This window comes from Lissotriton vulgaris, chromosome 7 (assembly GCF_964263255.1).
Source record: "Lissotriton vulgaris chromosome 7, aLisVul1.2, whole genome shotgun sequence".
In the NCBI taxonomy this organism is placed as follows: Eukaryota; Metazoa; Chordata; class Amphibia; order Caudata; family Salamandridae; genus Lissotriton; species Lissotriton vulgaris.
The window spans coordinates 1763849381-1763870412 of record NC_141695.1 but is presented as its reverse complement, the minus strand read 5'-3'; the positions used below and the strand labels follow the sequence as shown (position 1 = coordinate 1763870412).

At 45.3% G+C, this 21032-nt stretch overlaps 1 protein-coding gene across 4 annotated transcripts in view; it reads left to right on the top strand.

Moving 5' to 3' along the window:
- The window catches only part of LOC147706611 (uncharacterized), an 89363-nt gene that overhangs the window by 45049 nt on the left and 23282 nt on the right, over positions 1–21032 (top strand). For 3 of the 4 annotated variants that reach the window (XM_086933097.1, XM_086933099.1, XM_086933100.1), the window contains 3 exons: positions 10053–10190; positions 10272–10360; positions 16516–16548. In XM_086933097.1, coding sequence (XP_086789223.1) covers positions 10053–10190; positions 10272–10360; positions 16516–16548 — 260 coding nt within the window. The remainder of the gene's footprint in view (positions 1–10052; positions 10191–10271; positions 10361–16515; positions 16549–21032) is intronic. The other variant, XM_086933098.1, reaches the window with a different exon arrangement.

Sequence of the window (21032 nt, the reverse complement as noted above, 5' to 3'; positions counted from 1 at the left end):
CCTTCTGGACTAAGCCTCGGGGCTGCTCTCCACAGCTACCGCTTAGAGAGCTCTCAAGGTTGTCTAAGACCACTAACATCACCAAGAGTGTTGTCTGAATTTTACATAAGTGAGCACCATATACTAAGCCAGCCTCCTACAAAGCCAAATGTGAGCCCTTTTCTTCCAACATCCTAAGAAGTCTAAAGGTACCCAGGGTTTGTGGATTCCCCTGGAGAGGACTGACAAATTAGGCAAAATACAGCTAAGTTTTTTTTGTGAGAATAATGGTAAAAAAGTGTTGCAGAAGACAGCATCTGTTTTTTTTCCAGTGAAGGGTTTGTGGTGCTGAAATCACCATCGTCCCAGCTTTCAGGAATAGGGAGCATTTTGTACACAGTTGTGGCATTTTACTGAGACGTAGCCTATTTGTCATATTATTTGTGCTTTCAACCTCTTTCCAGTTAGTGGTAGAAATGGGTATAAAACCAATAATGAATCCTGGAAAGATATACATTTCTGAAAAGAAGATACCATTTTGAATTTAGCAAGGGGTTATTTCTGTAGCTGACCTCTGGAATTCCCTCCCATTTACTCTCAGGGACACCAGAGACCTTGGCCGCTTTAAGAAGCTCCTTAAGACACATCTTTTTAATATAGCCTATTAAAGTTGTTATGTTCTGTTGTTCAGCTCTCGACTTCTCTGTGGTTATGCTTCGCGCCAGGATACTCATGAGTAATTGTGCGCGCAATAAATATCCATATAACATAACATAACATAACTTCAATATTTTCCTATAGAAAGTAACAGTTGAAATAAAAAATATTGAAATTGAGTTGAAAAAACTGCCATTTGTGCCTGCTACTTCTTCTAACGTTGCTATATATATATATATATTTTTGAGAGCACTATACTGTTACGTCTGCAGTACCCTTCTGGTTGTGGGGATATGTCGGGCTTGTAGGTTCACTGAGAACCCGAGGTACCCAGAGCTGATAACTGTGCTGCACCTTGAAATGGATTTTCATTGTGTACCTGGTGTAGAGTCAATTCATTTGGTAAAATATAAAGAGTGAAAAATAGGTATCAAGGAAACCTATGAATTTCCGGAATGGGAACAAGATATGGAGTTTAGAAGCAGTGGTTATTTGCACATCTCTGAATTTGTGGGTAGCCATATTAGCATGTGAATTAGAGGGTATTTTTTAAAATGACTTCTTTTTACGCGCTGTCTACACTAAAACAAAAAAAAAATGCCTCAGGCAGCTGGGGAAGTTCTTCCCCAACTCCAGAGGCAGAAAGAAAAAAAAAGAAATCCCTCTGCTGATTACAGCAGAGGACTTTCTGACTGCTGTGCCGAGTACGCAATGGTTATGTACTTGGCACAGCAGCCCTGCAGCCGAGGTCATAACCAGCAGAGGACGTAACCATTACGCCCTCGGCATGCTAGGGGTTAATAACCAAAGCCTGAAAATTCAGTCTGGATATCTAGAGATAACTCATGTTATGCAAATCAGAACACAGTATGTAATAATAAACTACTTAGCATTAACCTACTTTTAATATATCCTGCAGCAGCTTCTACGCTGTTGCTGTCTAGAAATAGACACCACAATGTGAAACTTTATTTGAACAATGATCCATGCACCAGAGAATTGTTGCCAGGCCATATTGGAAATGCAGCTGGGTACTTGACACAAGTATCTCTGACCCATCCCCTGGATGGAGGTTGTAGCAGTGTATAGTCTATGTTTCATCTATTGCCACATTCACCTGATGGGAGACAGATTTCAGAATATCAGTCAGACCTTTGCAGCAATCAAAGATGATAATAGTTTGATGGATGGAATGCTGAATAAATCAAACATTTGCCCAAGTCAAGAGATCTGAGTTAAAGCCATCATTCTTTTGCTCACCATGCCACCCAAGTTTAGACCCAGCCAATGCAAAACAGAATTAACCCTGCTCCACATTCTGTTCATCAATTGTTCTATTTGCCTTTGTCACCCCGAGTGGGACGGGTGTGACCCGACGTGGGTCCAGTGCTCTCCATGCCAATGGAGTCATGCTTTAACAAGGATTTAACACAGATCTGTGACTGGGGTGAATGTTTGATTTGTTCAGCATTCCGTCCATCATAAATTTGTTTTGCATTTGTGCTCTAAGTAAGAAGGGTATGACCAGACGTGGGTCCAATGTGCGCTACACCACCGGATTCAAACTAGCCTGGCTGATGAGGGGTGATATTCTCAAAGCTGTCGCAGGATGATTGCTTCTGGTCAAGGGAGGAACTTGCCTGGCAGTTTAGGATGGACTGTTACCATGTGGAGTAGGGGCAAGATGATTTGCATCTGACTGGATCCGAACAGGAATGGCGCGGTGCACAAAAAAAATGATGGATTTAACCTAGATCCTCGATTGGGGTGAAAATTTGATTTGTTCAGCATTCCACCCGTCATCTGTTCTTTCTGCATTTGTCACCCTAACTGGGAAGGGTATGCCCAGACGTGGGTCCGGTGCTCTCCATGCCACTGGGTTCAAGCTAGCCTGGCTGATTAGGGGTTATACCCCAAAACCGGTCACAGGATGTTTGATGCTAGTCCGGGTAGGACCTGGCCTATCAGTTCGGGCTGTACTGTTCCCATGTGGAACAGGGTCAAGACTGATTTGCAAATGGCTGGGTCCAAACTGAAATGGTTGGTTGAGTAAATAAATGAAGGATTTAACCCAGATCTGTAACTGGGGATGAACGTTTGAGAAGTGTGGCTCAATGGTTAGAAGCGGAGGCCCGGCCGCGGACTCCATAATTCTTGCCTCGGTGCCTACTCTAATCATGGGTCCCACTCTGCAACTCTGGGCAATAGCTTGCTTAATCTCCACAACGGCCCCAACAGCGCTGGGATGCCTGGCTTCACCTTGGGGGTGCCCTGGAGGGGGCATCTCACAGGGAAAGCCAGGATGGGTTCCACTGCGGTATACAGCGCCAGGATGCCCCGAGATGGGGCGGCAGTGCGCTTTACAAGTATAGACACATTTACATTTACATTTACATTTACATTTATTCAGCATTCTGTCCGTCATCTGTTCTTTTTGTGTTTGGATTGATGTCATGGCACTGGATAGTCTATGTTTCTTCATATCAGTAAGCCCGGGCTGCGAACTCAGCTCCGCCAGCGGAGTTTGAAAAGTTTTGCCAACTCCACACTCTGTTGGATATGCAGATAGGCAAACCTCTGACTCCGTGGCGGAGCGGAGTTAGCCCCTGTGCCACAGCCCTAACTGAAAATAAAACCACTTGCCTGCTCACTGGCATCTCCGGGCTGCCCTCCTCCTTGCCGTGGTCTCTCCTCCTCACCGCTGTCCTTGCTGCAAACCCCTACTTTGAATGTCTTGTGTGAACAGCGTATTCGCAAGACCGGCAATGAGGATGGCGGTCAGGAGGAGAGACCATGGCAAGGAGGAAGGCAGCCAGAGATGCCAGAGAGCAGGTAAGTGTTTTTCCCCTTTTTTTAAATTGTGATTGTGATTTGGGAAGGTGGAGCAGAGCAGAGTTCTACAGAGCTTTTTCTTTAACTCTGTGGAACTCCGCAGAGTGCCACTCCACGTACTCTGCCCACCCTGGATATCAGCCAGACCTTTGCCGTATTCTAAGATCTAAGATGAAGATAATTTAATTGGGCGAGTATTTGTCATGTTCATAGAAATAAGAGGAAGGGGTTAGGGCCATTTCAGGCACAACACAGATATTTGCCAGCGTATTCTTGAAAGTACCATTGGTCCTCTCCCGTACTGCAGAAGAATGTGGTTGATAACTATAGTGGAACTTTTTTACTTCTTTCATTTTCTTCACATATGATTTCCAAAGGCTCATTTTTAAATGTGTCTCATGGTCTGTTTTACTAGAATTTGGAAGGCCAAATCCAGGAATTAACTCCTTCAATAATCATTTGACAAATGTAACGCTATCTGATCTCCAGGTGAGGCATGCTTCAACATACTGAGAGAACAAGCAGACAACTACAACGGTGTATTCAATTCCATTGTAATTTAGCATCTCAATCTAATCTGCTTGAAGACTTATAAATGGGCCTTCTGAATTGCCAATACGACTCATCAATACCTTGGTCATTTTCCCCTGATTATTAAACTTACAAGTCAAACAGCATAAACAAACCTCTCTGAATTTTGACATTTTTAAATACTTTTTTAATATTCCGACTACACTATTTCTTTCTACATGAGACCCATTGTGGAAATATTTGAACATTAGCTACAGCATAGAGTTGGCGAGATGTATTTTGTCTGAGCATTTAAAAACATATAATTTTAATATTTCTTGAAACCCAATCTTTCCCATTTTTCGTCATTATCTGGACCATCTTCTTGAAGATCTCTCAGTTCACTTAATGAAGTCTGGTTGCGCTCCTAAAGAAACAACTTACATTTTCAGCATTTTGAACCAAATTTATTCTCAATTCTTCATCTTCAACCTCCTGGACAACTGTCTCTTCTTGCAATGCACAGTATTTTGCCATCTGGTTAGCATATTTATTGCTAAGTATAAATATCTCTTTTCCAGCCTTATGGCCAACACTCTTGATGACTTCAATTTCCTTGGGTTTTAGTATTGCCTTCAAGAAATCCAGAAAAAGGTCAGTGATGGTGGTGGTCTGTCGGATTATCCAGTCAGAGCTTACAGAACCCATGGGGTGTGGACATTAAGCTGTGATATTTATATATGGTCACCTGGTATTAACCTTTGAACAATAAATGAGCAGTACTAGTATTCCAAGAATGTCATGGAGAACTGATCCATTTTACACGTAGGCTTCGATGTGACATTGCTTAACAGAAATACATTAACCCTGATGAAGTCCTCTCAGAGGACGAAACATATTGGCCGGGCTGTTCTTTGATGTATTGAAGAATAATAAGGAGAATTGTTTGAGACTTCATAGTGTGGCTCCCATGTTATTTTGATATTGGAGAAGAATACATTGATATAGACACCATTGAACTATGTGTATTGATGAAAGGAGGCGAGACGAAGCAAAGAGAAGAAACTCTACAATGCAATTGTTGGATTCTTGAGGCACTCCCTTTTGTGTGTTTTTTCAACAAACAAGTCCCAGTTGGGGCACAAATGTTTGGCCACTAAGGCAGCTAAGTTCCAGGAAACAATTTTAGTATGGGAGGGCTGATAAGAGATAGCATCACCCAAGTCATATGGCTCAGAGACTCAGCGGTGGCCCGTCACAGGAGGGGGGATGGGTTTTTACTCCAGAAGAGGTACTGTAAAAACCTTTTTTGTTAACATAATATTTTACTATTTTTCAAGTTGGAAATGTTCAGTATATAATGCTCAATGAACAAAATATGCATACAGATGAAAAAAGAAGAAAGAAAGAAAGAAAAAACATAGATAAATAATGCTAGGCCTGACCCTGATGGTCATCCGAAGAAAAGAACATCAATCAAATTATAATTTGATCAATCGCAGCTGAGACCCGCTCAAATTTTATCGAGTTTCCTCAGTAAGGAAGGATCTCTAGCTTTGTCAAGAGCCAACTTTAACTCATAGATTTGTCTCAAAAGAGCCCAACATTTCACTGCCTTTGGCATCAGAGACCCAAACCCAAGCTACACATAACCGGGCAAAGACTATCATTACTGTCGTAGGGCATTGTTACCACCATCATCCTCAAACTGAAATCCCACCAAAATCTCTTTAGGTGATAATGAAACCTGGAGGCCTAGACAGTGCAACATTAATTTGGTTACATCAGTGCAAAAGTCCTGTCGGGAAGGACATACAGTGAACATATGTACCATAACTGCAGAAATCTGCCTACATTTTTTGCTCCTAGTTGTATCCCCAGAAACATTGGCTCCCCATGTAGAGATTCTTTCTGGTGTGTAATATAGAAGACAAATAGTCTTGAATTGTTGCAGGTTCTGATTGATAGAGTGGTCTGATCCGTGTAAACATCAGACCCCAGTAGCCGTCTCCATTTTCAATCCAATAGCACATTGTCCTCAGTTACATACTGACAAAGGACCTGATATACCAAACTTATCAATCTACTTGCTTTATAAAGATGCCGCTACAACTCTGTTCCTTCCAGATGAATCAGGTATTTAGATGCTGTCAAAAAGTAGTCCCTCGCTTCTAAATATTTTTTTTAAGTGATTAGGGAGCCCATAGTTAGCCTGTAATCCGGTAAATGAGCAGAAGCCATTTAAGTCGTACACCTGTCGAATATTCTGAACCCCATATCGCACCCAGGCCTTTCCGATTGGATCTTGAAACACTACTAGGATTAAAGTATTATACAACAGCAGCGTTTCTTCATTTAAAAAGGCAATTGAACATTTATTACAGATTTCCTGCCATTGATACGAATACCATCCTTCACAGCCTTAAAGCGAACCCTCTTGAAGTAATTAGGGGCCCCCAGCAGGTATAAAAAAGGCTTATATTCTTCCCTTGGTCAGGGTCTGCCAGGATTAATAAACTGCACAAGCGCCCTGCAAACGCAGCCCGAAAATGCAACTTACGGTCTGAGAATTGAATTAGATGGGAGATTTATAAGTTTGCTCATCTTGCCTGCCTGTAACCCCAAATAAAACTACCAATGGTAACTTTGCGGTGCCTAAAAAATGAATCCGGGAACCGAAAAGTAATTGCACTAAAAAGATAAAGAAATTTAAGAAGAATATTCATTTGAACTATATTGCATCGTCCAATAATGGTACTGTCAAAACTATGCACCAGTGGAAGAGCGCTGAGCCCAGTAATGGACAATGGACTATGCACCAGTAGAAGAGCGCTGAGCCCAGTAATGGACAATGAACTATGCACCTGCAGAAGAGAGCTAAGCCCAGTAATGGACAATGAACTATGCACCAGCAGAAGAGAGCTAAGCCCAGTAATGGACAATTGACTATGCACCAGTGGAAGAGCGCTGAACCCAGTAATGGACAACGGACTATGCACCAGTGGAAGAGTGCTAAACCCAGTAATGGACAATGAACTATGCACCAGCAGAATAGAGCTAAGCCCAGTAATGGACAATATACTATGCACCAGTGGAAGAGCGCTGAACCCAGTAATGGACAATGGACTATGCATCAGTGGAAGAGCGCTTAGCCCAGTAATGCACAATAAACTATGCACCAATGGAAGAGCGCTAAGCCCAGTAATGGACATTGTACTATGCACCAGAGGAAGAGCGCTAAGCCCAGTAATGGTAATGGACTAGGCACCAGTGGAAGAGCGCTAAGACAAGTAATGGACAATGGACTATGTACCAGTGGAAGAGCCCTAAGCTCAGTAATGGATAATAAACTATGCACCAATGGAAGAGAGCTAAGACAAGTAATGGACAAAGGACTATGCACCAGTGGTAGAGAGCTAAGACAAGTAATGGACAAAGTGCTATGCACCAGTAGAAGAACGCTAAGCCCAGTAATGGTCTATGAACTATGCACCAATGGAAGAGCGCCAAGCCCAGTAATGGACAATGGACTATGCACCAGTGGAAGAGAGCTAAGACAAGTAATAGACAATGGACCATGCACCAGCAGAAGAGCGCTAAGCCCAGTAATGGTCATGGACTATGCCCCAGTAGAGGAGCGCTAAGTCCAGTAATGGACAGTGGACTATGCACCAGTGGAAGAGCGCCAAGCCCAGTAATGGACAATGGAGTATGCACCAGTGGAAGAGAGCTAAGACAAGTAATGGACAATAGACTATGCACCAGCGGAAGAGCGCTGAGCGCAGTAATGGACAATAAACTATGCACCAATGGAAGAGAGCTAAGACAAGTAATGGACAAAGGACTATGCGCCAGTGGAAGAGAGCTAAGACAAGTAATGGACAAAGGACTATGCACCAGTAGAAGAGCGCTAAGCCCAGTAATGGACTATGAACTATGCACCAATGGAAGAGCGCCAAGCCCAGTAATGGACAATAGACTATGCACCAGTGGAAGAGAGCTAAGACAAGTAATGGATAATGGACTATGCACCAGTGGAAGAGCGCTTCGCCCAGTAATTGGATAATTAACTTTGCACCAGTGGAAGAGCGCTAAGCCCGGTAATGGACAATGGACTATGCACCAGCGAAAGAGCTCTGAGCCCGGAAATGGACAATGGACTATGCACCAGTGGAAGAACGCTAAACCCAGTAATGGACAATGGACTATGCACCAGTGGGAGAGGCTAAGGCCAGTAATGGGCAATGGACTATGAACCAGTGGGAGAGTGCTGAGCACAGTAATGGACAATGGACTATGCCCCAGTAGAGGAGCGCTAAGTCCAGTAATGGACAGTGGACTATGCACCAATGGAAGAGCGCCAAGCCCAGTAATGGACAATGGACTATGCACCAGTGGAAGAGAGCTAAGACAAGTAATGGACAATAGACTATGCACCAGCGGAAGAGCGCTGAGCGCAGTAATGGACAATAAACTATGCACCAATGGAAGAGAGCTAAGACAAGTAATGGACAAAGGACTATGCGCCAGTGGAAGAGAGCTAAGACAAGTAATGGGCAAAGGACTATGCACCAGTAGAAGAGCGCTAAGCCCAGTATGGACTATGAACTATGCACCAATGGAAGAGCGCCTAGCCCAGTAATGGACAATGGACTTTGCACCAGTGGAAGAGAGCTAAGACAAGTAATGGATAATGGACTATGCACCAGTGGAAGAGAGCTTCGCCCAGTAATTGGATAATTAACTTTGCACCAGTGGAAGAGCGCTAAGCCCGGTAATGGACAATGGACTATGCACCAGCGAAAGAGCTCTGAGCCCGGAAATGGACGATGGACTATGCACCAGTGGAAGAGCGCTAAACCCAGTAATGGAAAATGGACTATGCACCAGTGGGAGAGGCTAAGGCCAGTAATGGGCAATGGACTATGAACCAGTGGGAGAGTGCTGAGCACAGTAATGGACAATGGACTATGCACCAGCGGAAGAGTGCTAAAACAAGTAATGAACAATAAACTATGTACCAGCGGAAGAGTGCTGAGCCCAGCAATGGACAATGGACTATGCACCAGTGAAGACCGATCAGCCTAGTAATGGACAATGGACTATGTACCAGCGAAGACCGATCAGCACAGTAATGGACAATGGACTATGCACCAGCGGAAGAGTGCTAAAACAAGTAATGAACAATAAACTATGTACCAGCGGAAGAGTGCTGAGCCCAGCAATGGACAATGGACTATGCACCAGTGAAGACCGATCAGCCCAGTAATGGACAATGGACTATGTACCAGCGAAGACCGATCAGCACAGTAATGGACAATGGACTATGCACCAGCAGAAGAGCGCTAAACCCAGTAATGGACAATGGACTTTGCACCAGTGGAAGCGCGCTAAGCCCAGTAATGGACAATGGACTATGCACCAGCGGAAGAGAGCTAAGCCCAGTAATGGACTATAGACTATGCACCCGTTGAAGCCCAGCAATGAAACTGCAGCTGAAGGACCTTGGTCACTTGCAAAGTTAGAAACACTGCGAAGTTCATTCACAATTCATGCATCTTTAGGAAATTTACAATGACATAATTTAGACTTCTTGTGCAAAGCTGCATAGGGAAAGATACACATATAGAATGGATTGGGAGGGCGCAAATAACAAGAATGAGCAGAAAACAACATCCATATTAAATAAAATGGACTTTTCATCAAAATGTGGCAACAAAAGTACATTCATAAACATTCTGCTATACATTATGTTAAACTAATTTCAAGTGCGTTCATGTTAGATTATTATTGCCAGATTGGACACATTATTTAATTCATTATTCAGAAGCATTTTCCATAATAATGCAAATCCTAAAACCATTTCAACAATCAGAATTTGACAAATTATATACTGCTGTTGAGGAGTGACGATAACCAGCTCAGAACCTTTATTCCAAAATACTGGTGTGTTTAAAGAATCTCTTAGACCTTTTTGTCTCTACTCCTTTTTCTATTCTTCTTTTTTCTACGTTTAACTGCATCTGCCAAGTTTCGGACAAGCCTGACACTCACAGGTTGTCTCTCTGCTTCAGGGGCTCCTCCTGCTTCGGATGCCTCCTGTTCTTGTTGGCGGGTCACCTTGGCGGTGGCTTCAGGGATGCTCCTCGGTTCTGTTGTCGCTGTCCTTGGTGTGATTCTCTTCTATGAGAGACGCGCAAAGAAAGCAAATGGTAAGAGTCTTTTCAAAGTCCCATTTTAAAGTTTAAAGCAGTGAAAAAGCAGGTGCGATATAATGTGGTCTCTTATTTCAGGTGCGACCCGTGGTGGTAACCGTAGATTCATCTATGAACCTGCAGTAAACTATGAGAACGTGGAGAAAGGAAACCGAGCACAGCCTGCAGTGAGTGCATTATAATAAACCTATATATATATATGTATAGTCTGTAACCAAGGTTTTAGTAGCTGCCTCTACACCATCCAGCCTACCGAGTGATTGCCCGGTGCCCGGAATCCCCAGTCTGTTCCTTGTGGCGCCTAATGGATGGGCAGATGTGTGTCGCATCCCCCGGCGGAAAGGCAGCGGATTGCTGGAGTCGCAAGCGTGACGCAGCACCAGCAAGGCTCGGGTGCCCCTATGCCTAACATGCTGCGTCAATCCTTAGGCCTGCTTCAAGCAGGCACAGGTTTTTGACGCAGCATGGCCGTAAAAGTGACTGAGTGAAATATTTGACTGAGTCACTTTTCCGAGGCGTTCCTGCAGCGGAACGCCCATATGTGGTGCAGGGAATTACAACGTGACGCATCTCCCTATATGCATCATGTTGTAAATACCCCGCAGCATGGCGCTGGCTTTGCGCGGCCGTTGCGTCACAAAAGTGATGCAACGGCAGCACGAATGTGGAATAAGAGGCTTTTTAAATCTGCCCCCAAGTGTTGCTATGTTGGAAAATAGTTGACTAGTCTCTGAATTAAAGAAATCTTCCCCACGGTAACTGAAGTCTCACAACAAGAGGTACTGTTTTGCTGCAAGCACATGGGGCACAGTATATTCCAGTTGGCTTTGACTGAAGAATTTTTTGGTCCAGGCGGACGGTAGACTAAAGCATCTTTCCAGCTTACTTTGGGAGAGAGTTGAGCTTGAAAATACATATTTCTGACCCAGGTCCCATGGGAGCATCAATGGTAACACTTGATATTTACAGTGAAATGAAGCAGTAGAAATGCGGTGTGAAAGGCTACCTATAAACAAGTTTTTATTAGTAGTGGGCTAGCACTATTATGCTTTCCTAACCTTGGCAAGGGCTTGTAGAGTTTTTGAATTTTCGTCAATTGGATGTTATGTATGTGGTTGCCTATAGTTAGTATTCGTTAAACATCTACTTTATGGATTGTGTTTGCTAATTTGAAATTATAATGAGCTTCTCCCTGTTAAAGAGATTTGTGGAGTGCTTTCTCCATAGACTGGTGTTCCAATGGCTCCACCATTTTGTTGAGTTTGTTGGGTTCATTGAGGTGGATGGTCTGAGTTCTGTTGCTTGTCTAGAAGAGCACTTTAACAGGAAGGTACATTTCTGTGATTCAATGTTGTTCATTTGACCATGTGACATGTTTCTATGAATTGTATTTGGATGGTTCTAAGATGTATGTTGTCCTGGTCTGGGGGCGTTGCTGTTGAGATGAAGCATCTTGAAAGAATAAAGCTTTGTTGGGGCCTGTCAATCGTGTTCAGATTTAGAAAGAGAATTATAATCATTGCAGGAAAGATGTCCCATAATGAAATGTTCAGTGGGAGATGCTGTTCGGTGTCCAGAGTTAGCTGATGTGTGTATGCCTACTTCCTACTGCATTGGTGGTTTTCTGGTGAAAAAAGAAAGGAGAGTGTTCACACACGCATGAACGAGGAAGTGTGCATCATATAAGCGAGGACATGCGTGTGATGAAGGAATATGGACCTGTCTGGGGATTAAAATTGGAAGATATTCTAGTAGTGTGATACTATCCTGAAAGAATAAGAAGCAAGACATCTTCTACACGTTTCCAGTATATTCCCTCACCTTGTAGTGTTAATTTAAATTTAGCATTTAGATTTACTAGAACTCTCCACTCTTTATGACTTGGGAAGTCAGGACTTTGGTAATTGTGTCTTTAATCTGTTAAGAACATTAATTTCACTTGCTGATAAAAATGCAACTTGGTTATTTGTGAGCCAACAGTATCTCTTGTTGTGTAGGAATCATCTCACAGATCTGGGATGAGTCTGGACTCAGTGCTGAACAAAAATGAGATGTTTGTGGGTCTCTTAACTAAGACCAGGAAGAGTTTCTACTCTGTGCTCACCTCTCGTGCCAGCCAGGTGACCAGAGGTGGGGCATGGCTGCTCTTCCTCTATGTCTTGTCACCTGGTCACCAAAGGTGGGGTATGACTGCTCTCTCTTCATCTAGTCACCTGGTGACCAGAGGTGGGGTATGGCTCCTCTCTCTTCATCTAGTCACCTGGTGACCAGAGGTGGGGTATGGCTCCTCTCTCTTCATCTAGTCACCTGTGACCAGAGGTGGGGTATGGCTCCTCTCTCTTCATCTAGTCACCTGTGACCAGAGGTGGGGTATGGCTGCTCTCTCTTCATCTAGTCACCTGTGACCAGAGGTGGGGTATGGCTGCTCTCTCTTCATCTAGTCACCTGTGACCAGAGGTGGGGTATGGCTGCTCTCTCTTCATCTAGTCACCTGGTGACCAGAGGTGGGGTATGGCTGCTCTCTCTTCATCTAGTCACCTGTGACCAGAGGTGGGGTATGGCTGCTCTCTCTTCATCTAGTCACCTGGTGACCAGAGGTGGGGTGTGGCTGCTCTCTCTTCATCTAGTCACCTGTGACCAGAGGTGGGGTATGGCTGCTCTCTCTTCATCTAGTCACCTGTGACCAGAGGTGGGGTATGGCTGCTCTCTCTTCATCTAGTCACCTGGTGACCAGAGGTGGGGTATGGCTGCTCTCTCTTCATCTAGTCACCTGGTGACCAGAGGTGGGGTATGGCTGCTCTCTCTTCATCTAGTCACCTGTGACCAGAGGTGGGGTATGGCTGCTCTCTCTTCATCTAGTCACCTGGTGACCAGAGGTGGGGTGTGGCTGCTCTCTCTTCATCTAGTCACCTGTGACCAGAGGTGGGGTATGGCTGCTCTCCCTTCATCTAGTCACCTGGTGACCAGAGGTGGGGTATGGCTGCTCTCTCTTCATCTAGTCACCTGTGACCAGAGGTGGGGTATGGCTGCTCTCGCTTCATCTAGTCACCTGGTGACCAGAGGTGGGGTATGGCTGCTCTTGCTTCATCTAGTCACAAGGTAACTAGAGGTGGGGTATGGCTGCTCTCGCTTCATCTAGTCACCTGGTAACTAGAGGTGGGGTATGGCTGCTCTCTCTTCATCTAGTCATATGGTGACAGGGGTGGGGTATGGCTGCTCTCTCTTCATCTAGTCACCTGGTGACCGGAGGTGCGGTATGGCTGCTTTCTCTTCATCTAGTCACCTGGTGACCAGAGGTGGGGTATGGCTGCTCTTGCTTCATCTAGTCACCTGGTGACCAGGGGTGGGGTATGGCTGCTCTCTCTTCATCTAGTCATATGGTGACAGGGGTGGGGTATGGCTGCTCTCTCTTCATCTAGTCACCTGGTGACCGGAGGTGCGGTATGGCTGCTTTCTCTTCATCTAGTCACCTGGTGACCAGGGGTGGGGTATGGCTGCTCTCTCTTAATCTAGTCACCTGGTGACCAGGGGTGGGGTATGGCTACTCTCTCTTCATCTAGTCACCTGGTGACCAGGGGTGGGGTATGGCTGCGCTCGCTTCATCTAGTCACCTGGTGACCGGAGGTGGGGTATGGCTGTTCTCGCTTCATCTAGTCACCTGGTGACCAGGGGTGGGGTATGGCTGCTCTCTCTTCATCTAGTCACCTGGTGACCAGAGGTGGGGTATGTCTGCTCTCTCTTCATCTAGTCACCTGGTGACCAGAGGTGGAGTATGGCTGCTCTCGCTTCATCTAGTCACCTGGTGACCAGAGGTGGGGTATGTCTGCTCTCTCTTCATCTAGTCACCTGGTGACCGGAGGTGGAGCATGGCTGCTCTCTCTTTATCTGGTCACCTGGTGATCAGAGGTGGGGTATGGCTGCTCTCTCTTCATCTAGTCACCTGGTGACCGGAGGTGGGGTATGGCTGCTTTCTCTTTATCTAGTCACCTGGCGACCGGAGGTGGAGTATGGCTGCTCTCTCTTTATCTAGTCATCTGGTGACCAGAGGTGGGTTATGGCTGCTCTCTCTTCATCTAGTCACCTGGTGACCAGGGGTGGGGTATGGCTGCGCTCACTTCATCTAGTCACCTGGTGACCAGAGGTGGGGTATGGCTGCTCTCTGTTCATCTAGTCACCTGGTGACCAGAGGTGGGGTATGGCTGCTCTCGCTTCATCTAGTCATCTGGTGACTAGAGGTGGGGTATGGCTGCTCTTGCTTCATCTAGTCACCTGGTGATCAGAGGTGGGGTATGGCTGCTTTCTCTTCATCTAGTCACCTGGTGGCCAGGCGTGGGGTATGGCTGCTCTCTCTTCATCTAGTCACCTGGTGACCAGAGGTGGGGTATGGCTGCTCTCGCTTCATCTAGTCATCTGGTGACTAGAGGTGGGGTATGGCTGCTCTTGCTTCATCTAGTCACCTGGTGATCAGAGGTGGGGTATGGCTGCTTTCTCTTCATCTAGTCACCTGGTGGCCAGGGGTGGGGTATGGCTGCTCTCTCTTCATCTAATCACCTGGTGACCAGGGGTGGGGTATGGCTGCTCTCTCTTCATCTAGTCACCTGATGACCAGGGGTGGGGTATGGCTGCGCTCGCTTCATCTAGTCACCTGGTGACCAGAGGTGGGGTATGGCTGCTCTCGCTTCATCTAGTCACCTGGTGACCAGGGGTGGGGTATGGCTGCTCTCTCTTCATCTAGTCATCTGGTGACCAGAGGTGGGGTATGGCTGCTCTCGCTTCATCTAGTCATCTGGTGACTAGAGGTGGGGTATGGCTGCTCTCTCTTCATCTAGGCACCTGGTGACCAGAGGTGGGGTATGGCTGCTCTCACTTCATCTAATCACCTGTTGACCAGGGGTGGGGTATGGCTGCTCTCCCTTCATCTAGTCACCTGGTGACCAGAGGTGGGGTATGGCTGCTCTCTCTTCATCTAGTCATCAGGTGACCAGGGGTGGGGTATGGCTGCTCTTGCTTCATCTAGTCACCTGGTGATCAGAGGTGGGGTATGGCTGCTTTCTCTTCATCTAGTCACCTGGTGGCCAGGGGTGTGGTATGGTTGCTCTCACTTCATCTAGTCACCTGGTGACCAGGGGTGGGGTATGGCTTCTCTCTCTTCATCTAGTCACCTGGTGACCAGAGGTGGGGTATGGCTGCTCTCTCTTCATCTAGTCACCTGGTGACCAGGGGTGGGGTATGGCTGCGCTCGCTTCATCTAGTCACCCGGTGACCGGAGGTGGGGTATGGCTGCTCTCGCTTCATCTAGTCACCTGGTGACCAGGGGTGGGGTATGGCTGCTCTCTCTTCATCTAGTCACCTGGTGACCGGAGGTGGGGTATGTCTGCTCTCTCTTCATCTAGTCACCTGGTGACCAGGGGTGGGGTATGGCTGCTCTCTCTTCATCTAGTCACCCGGTGACCAGGGGTGGGGTATGGCTGTTCTCTCTTCATCTAGTCACCTGGTGACCAGAGGTGGGGCATGGCTGCTCTCTCTTCATCTAGTCACCTGGTGACCAGGGGTGGGGTATGGCTGCTCTCTCTTCATCTAGTCACCTGGTGACCAGAGGTGGGGTATGGCTGCTCTCGCTTCATCTAGTCACCTGGTGACCAGAGGTGGGGTATGGCTGCTCTCTCTTCATCTAGTCACCTGGTGACCAGGGGTGGGGTATGGCTGCTCTCTCTTCATCTAGTCACCTGGTGACCAGGGGTGGGGTATGGCTGTTCTCTCTTCATCTAGTCACCTGGTGACCAGCGGTGGGGCATGGCTGCTCTCTCTTCATCTAGTCACCTGGTGACCAGGGGTGGGGTATGGCTGCTCTCTCTTCATCTAGTCACCTGATGACCAGAGGTGGGGTATGGCTGCTCTCTCTTCATCTAGTCACCTGGTGACCAGAGGTGGGGTATGGCTGCTCTCTCTTCATCTAGTCACCTGGTGACCAGAGGTGGGGTATGGCTGCTCTCTCTTCATCTAGTCACCTGGTGACCAGAGGTGGGGTATGGCTGCTCTCGCTTCATCTAGTCACCTGATGACCAGAGGTGGGGTATGGCTGTTCTCTCTTTCACTAGTCACCTGGTGACCAGAGGTGGGGTTTGGCTGCTCTCGCTTCATCTAGTCACCTGATGACCAGAGGTGGGGTTTGGCTGTTCTCTCTTCATCTATTCACCTGGTGACCGGAGGTGGGGTATGGCTGTTCTCTCTTCATCTAGTCACCTGGTGACCAGGGGTGGGGTATGGCTGTTCTCTCTTCATCTAGTCACCTGGTGACCACTTCTCATCTTTTTCCCCACAGCTGCAGTCCCCTGATGCAGACCACACTTACATGGTAAGTCACCTCTGTAACTGCAACTCAATCCAGTGGGTGATTAATAAGGCCTGGAATCTCGATTACTCTGTCATGGATTTCTAAGCTTACAAAACAGAATCTCATGAACTGACATGATAAGATACTCTCCCTTATAGACTAGAGAATAGTTTTAGAAAATGTAATGTTCTGGCTGACAAGCTTGTGCCCACAATGTTTTTTAATTAACTATCCAAAGGCCTTTCGGTGCTGTAGTAATAAAAAGAGAGACCGTTTATAGGAAGAGCTAAATATTACCAGCCTGTAGCAATAAAAAGAGGGACTGTTTATAGGCAGGGCTAAATATTACCAGCCTGTAGGAATAAAAAGAGAGACCCTGTATAGGAAGAGCTAAATATTACCGGCCTGTAGGAATAAAAAGAGGGATTGTTTTTAGGCAGAGCTAAATATTACCAGCCTGTAGCAATAAAAAGAGGGACTGTTTATAGGCAGAGCTAAATATTACCAGCCTGTAGGAATAAAAAGAGAGACCCTTTATAGGAAGAGCTAAATATTACCGGCCTGTAGGAATAAAAAGAGGGACTGTTTTTAGGAAGAGCTCAATATTACCAGCTTGTCAGAATAAAAAGAGGGTCTGTTTATAGGCAGAGCTAAATATTACCAGCCTGTAGGAATAAAAAGAGGGGCTTTTTATAGGAAGAGCTAAATATTACCGGCCTGTAGGAATAAAAATAGGGACTGTTTATAAGCAGAGCTAAAAATGACCGGCCTGTAGGAATAAAAAGTGGGTCTGTTTATAGGAAGAGCTAAATATTACCAGCCTGAAGGAATAAAAAGACAGACTGTTTATAGGCAGAGTTAAATATTACCGGCTTGTCAGAATAAAAAGAGGGACTGTTTATCAGAAGAGCTAAATATTACCGGCTTGTCAGAATAAAAAGAGGGACTGTTTATAGGCAGAGCCAAATATTACCAGCCTGGAGGAATAAAAAAAGAGGGACTGTTTATAGGAAGAGCTAAATATTACCAGCCTGTAGGCATAAAAAGAGGGACTGTTTATAGGAAGAGCTAAATATTACCGGCTTGTCAGAATAAAAAGAGGGACTGTTTATAGAAGAGCTAAATATTAACAGCCTGGAGGAATAAAAAGAGGGACTGTTTATAGGAAGAGCTAAATATTACCTGCCCGTAGGAATAAAAAGAGGGACTGTTTATAAGAAGAGCTAAATATTACCGGCTTGTCCAAATAAAAAGAGGCACTGTTTATAGGCAGAGCTATAGATTACCAGCCTGTAGGAATAAAAAGAGGGACTGTTTATAGGAAGAGCTAAATACTACCGGCTTGTCAGAATAAAAAGAGGGACCGTTTATAGGAAGGGCTAAATATTACCGGCCTGAAGGAATAAAAAGACGGACTGTTTACAGGAAGAGCTAAATATTACTGGCTTGTCAGAATAAAAAGAGGGACTGCTTATAGGCAGAGCTAAATATTACCAGCCTGGAGGAACAAAAAGAGGGGCTGTTTATAGGAAGAGCTAAATATTACCTGCCTGTAGGAATAAAAAGAGGGACTGTTTTAGGAAGAGCTAAATATTACCGGCTTGTCAGAATAAAAAGAGGGACTGTTTATAGGCAGAGCTAAATATTACCAGCCTGGAGGAATAAAAAAAGAGACTGTTTAATGGAAGAGCTAAAGATTACCTGCCTGTAGGAATAAAAAGAGGGACTGTTTATAGGAGGAGCTAAATATTACCGGTCTGCAGGAATAAAAAGAGGGACTGTTTATAGGCAGAGCTAACTATTACCAGCCTGGAGGAATAAAAAGAGGGGCTGTTTATAGGAAGAGCTAAATATTACCTGCCTGTAGGAATAAAAAGAGGGACTGTTTATAGGAGGAGCTAAATATTACCGGTCTGTAGGAATAAAAAGAGGGACTGTTTATAGGAGGAGCTAAATATTACTGGTCTGTAGCAATAAAAAGGACTGTGTATAGGAAGAGCTAAATATTACCTGCCTGTAGGAATAAAAAGAGGGACTGTTTGTAGGAACAGCTAAAGATTACCAGCCTGTAGGAATAAAAATAGGGACTGTTTATTGGAAGAGCTAAATATTACCGGCATGTCAGAATAAAAAGAGGGACTGATTATAGGAAGAGCCAAATATTACCAGCCTGTAGGAATAAAAAGAAGGACTGTTTATAGGAAGAGCTTAATATTACCGGCCTGTAGGAATAAAACGAGGGACTGTTTATAGGAAGAGCTAAATAATACCGGCCTGTAGGAATACAAAGAGGGACTGTTTATAGGAAGAGCTAAATATTACTGGCTTGTCAGAATAAAAAGAGGGACTGTTTATTGGAAGAGCTAAATATTACCGGCCGGTAGGAATAAAAAGAGGGACTGTTTATAGGCAGAGCTAAATATTACTGGCCTGTCAGAATAAAAAGAAGGACTGATTATAGGCAGAGCTAAATATTACCAGCCTGGAGGAATAAAAAGAGGGACTGTTTATATGAAGAGCTAAATATTACCTGCCTGTAGGAATAAAAAGAGGGACTGTTTATAGGAGGAGCTAAATATTACCGGCCTGCAGGAATAAAAAGAAGGACTGTTTCTAGGAAGAGCTAAATATTACCTGCCTGTAGGAATAAAAAGAGGGACTGTTTGTAGAAACAGCTAAAGATTACCAGCCTGTAGGAATAAAAATAGGGACTGTTTATAGAAAGAGCTAAATATTACCGGCCTGTCAGAATAAAAAGAGGGACTGATTATAGGAAGAGCTAAATATTACCGGCCTGTAGGAATAAAAAGAGGGACTGGTTATAGGAAGAGCTAAATATTACCGGCCTGTAGGAATAAAAAGAGGGACTGTTTATAAGCAGAGCTAAATATTACCGGCATGTAGGAATAAAAAGAGGGACTGTTTATAGGCAGAGCTAAATATTACCGGCCTGTAGGAATAAAAAGAGGGACTGTTTATCGGCAGAGCTAAATATTACCGGCCTATAGGAATAAAAGAGGGACTGTTTATTGGAAGAGCTAAATATTACCGGCCTGTAGGAATAAAAAGAGGGACTGTTCATAGGAGGAGCTAAATATTACCGGCCTGTAGGAATAAAAGAGGGACTGTTTATAGGAAGAGCTAAATATTACCGGCTTGTAGGCATAAAAAGAGGGACTAATTATAGGAAGACCTAAATATTACCGGCCTGTAGCAATAAAAAGTGGGACTGTTTATAGGAAGAGCTAAATATTACCGGCCTGTCACAATAAAAAGAGGGACTGATTATCGGAAGAGCTAAATATTACCAGCCTGTAGGAATAAAAAGAGGGACTGTTTGCGTAACTCTCACCGCGTCCACAGGCTCTACGCTGACTCTCAATTATGCAGCCCTCTCCTCCCAGATCCAGTCAGACCTCACACGCTGGTCCAAGCAGCCTCTCTCTCTGCTGGGACGCATCACGGCAGTGAAAATGTTAGCCCTGCCTAAAATACTGTACATTTTTCAGACTCTCCCAGTGCTCCCACCGGCTGGTACCATCGCAACTCTACAGGTGGCCTTCCACCATTTCATATGGGGGGGCAAGAGAGCGCGCTTACACAAACGATTGTCCTTTAGAAGCGCAGACGAGGGAGGCCCCAACCTTATCCAATACTTTCAGGCAGCTCAGCTTCGATACCTGGTGGAATGGTTCAGACCAGAGTCCGAGAAACGCTGACTTTTTCAGGATAGAGCAATGGCTCGCACATCCTTTTGGAAGATTCCATTCATGTCCCGACGACATATTTTTGATATTTATTGAAATTTGTATAGCGCGACTATCGCTCCGGAAGGAGCATCTTGGCGCTGAGCAAACAGAAAACCAGCAATGGAAAGCGAGGATCAGATGGCTGCGAGGACCGATGAGTCAGACTGAGAGAAAATCCAGGTCTTCAGAAGTTTCCTAAAAAGGCTTTCTGAGGGGGCATGCCTAAGGTTGGAGGGGAGACAATTCCATGCCTTGGAAGCCAGAAATGAGAAGGTCTTTCCACCTTTTGTTTTTAATTTTATTTGAGGTACAGTAACTAAATTGGCTCCTGACGACCTCAGGCAACGAGATGGAATGTAACGCAGGAAGCGCTTAGTCAGGTAAGAAGGGCCAGTGTTCCTGGTGGATTTGAAGACCGTGACGAGAAGCTTGAAGAGAATTCTTTTGTGGAGGGGCAGCCAATGAAGAGTGTTAAGGGCTGCAGAGGCCGAGGACCTTCAGGGGAGTTTAAGGACAAGCCTGGCCGCTGCGTGTTGAACACTTTGCAGTTTCTTGAGGGAAGATTTCTTTATACCTGCCAGGAGGCCATTACAATAATCCAGCCGGGAAAGGATGAGAGCCACCACGACTGATTTCCTGGCTGAGATGGGAAGGAAGTCAAAAAATTTCTTTAGCTGTCTGATCAAGCTAAAACAGCACCCTGCAGTAATGCGCACATGCTCGTCGAAGCTAAGGGACGAGTCAAATTGAACTCCA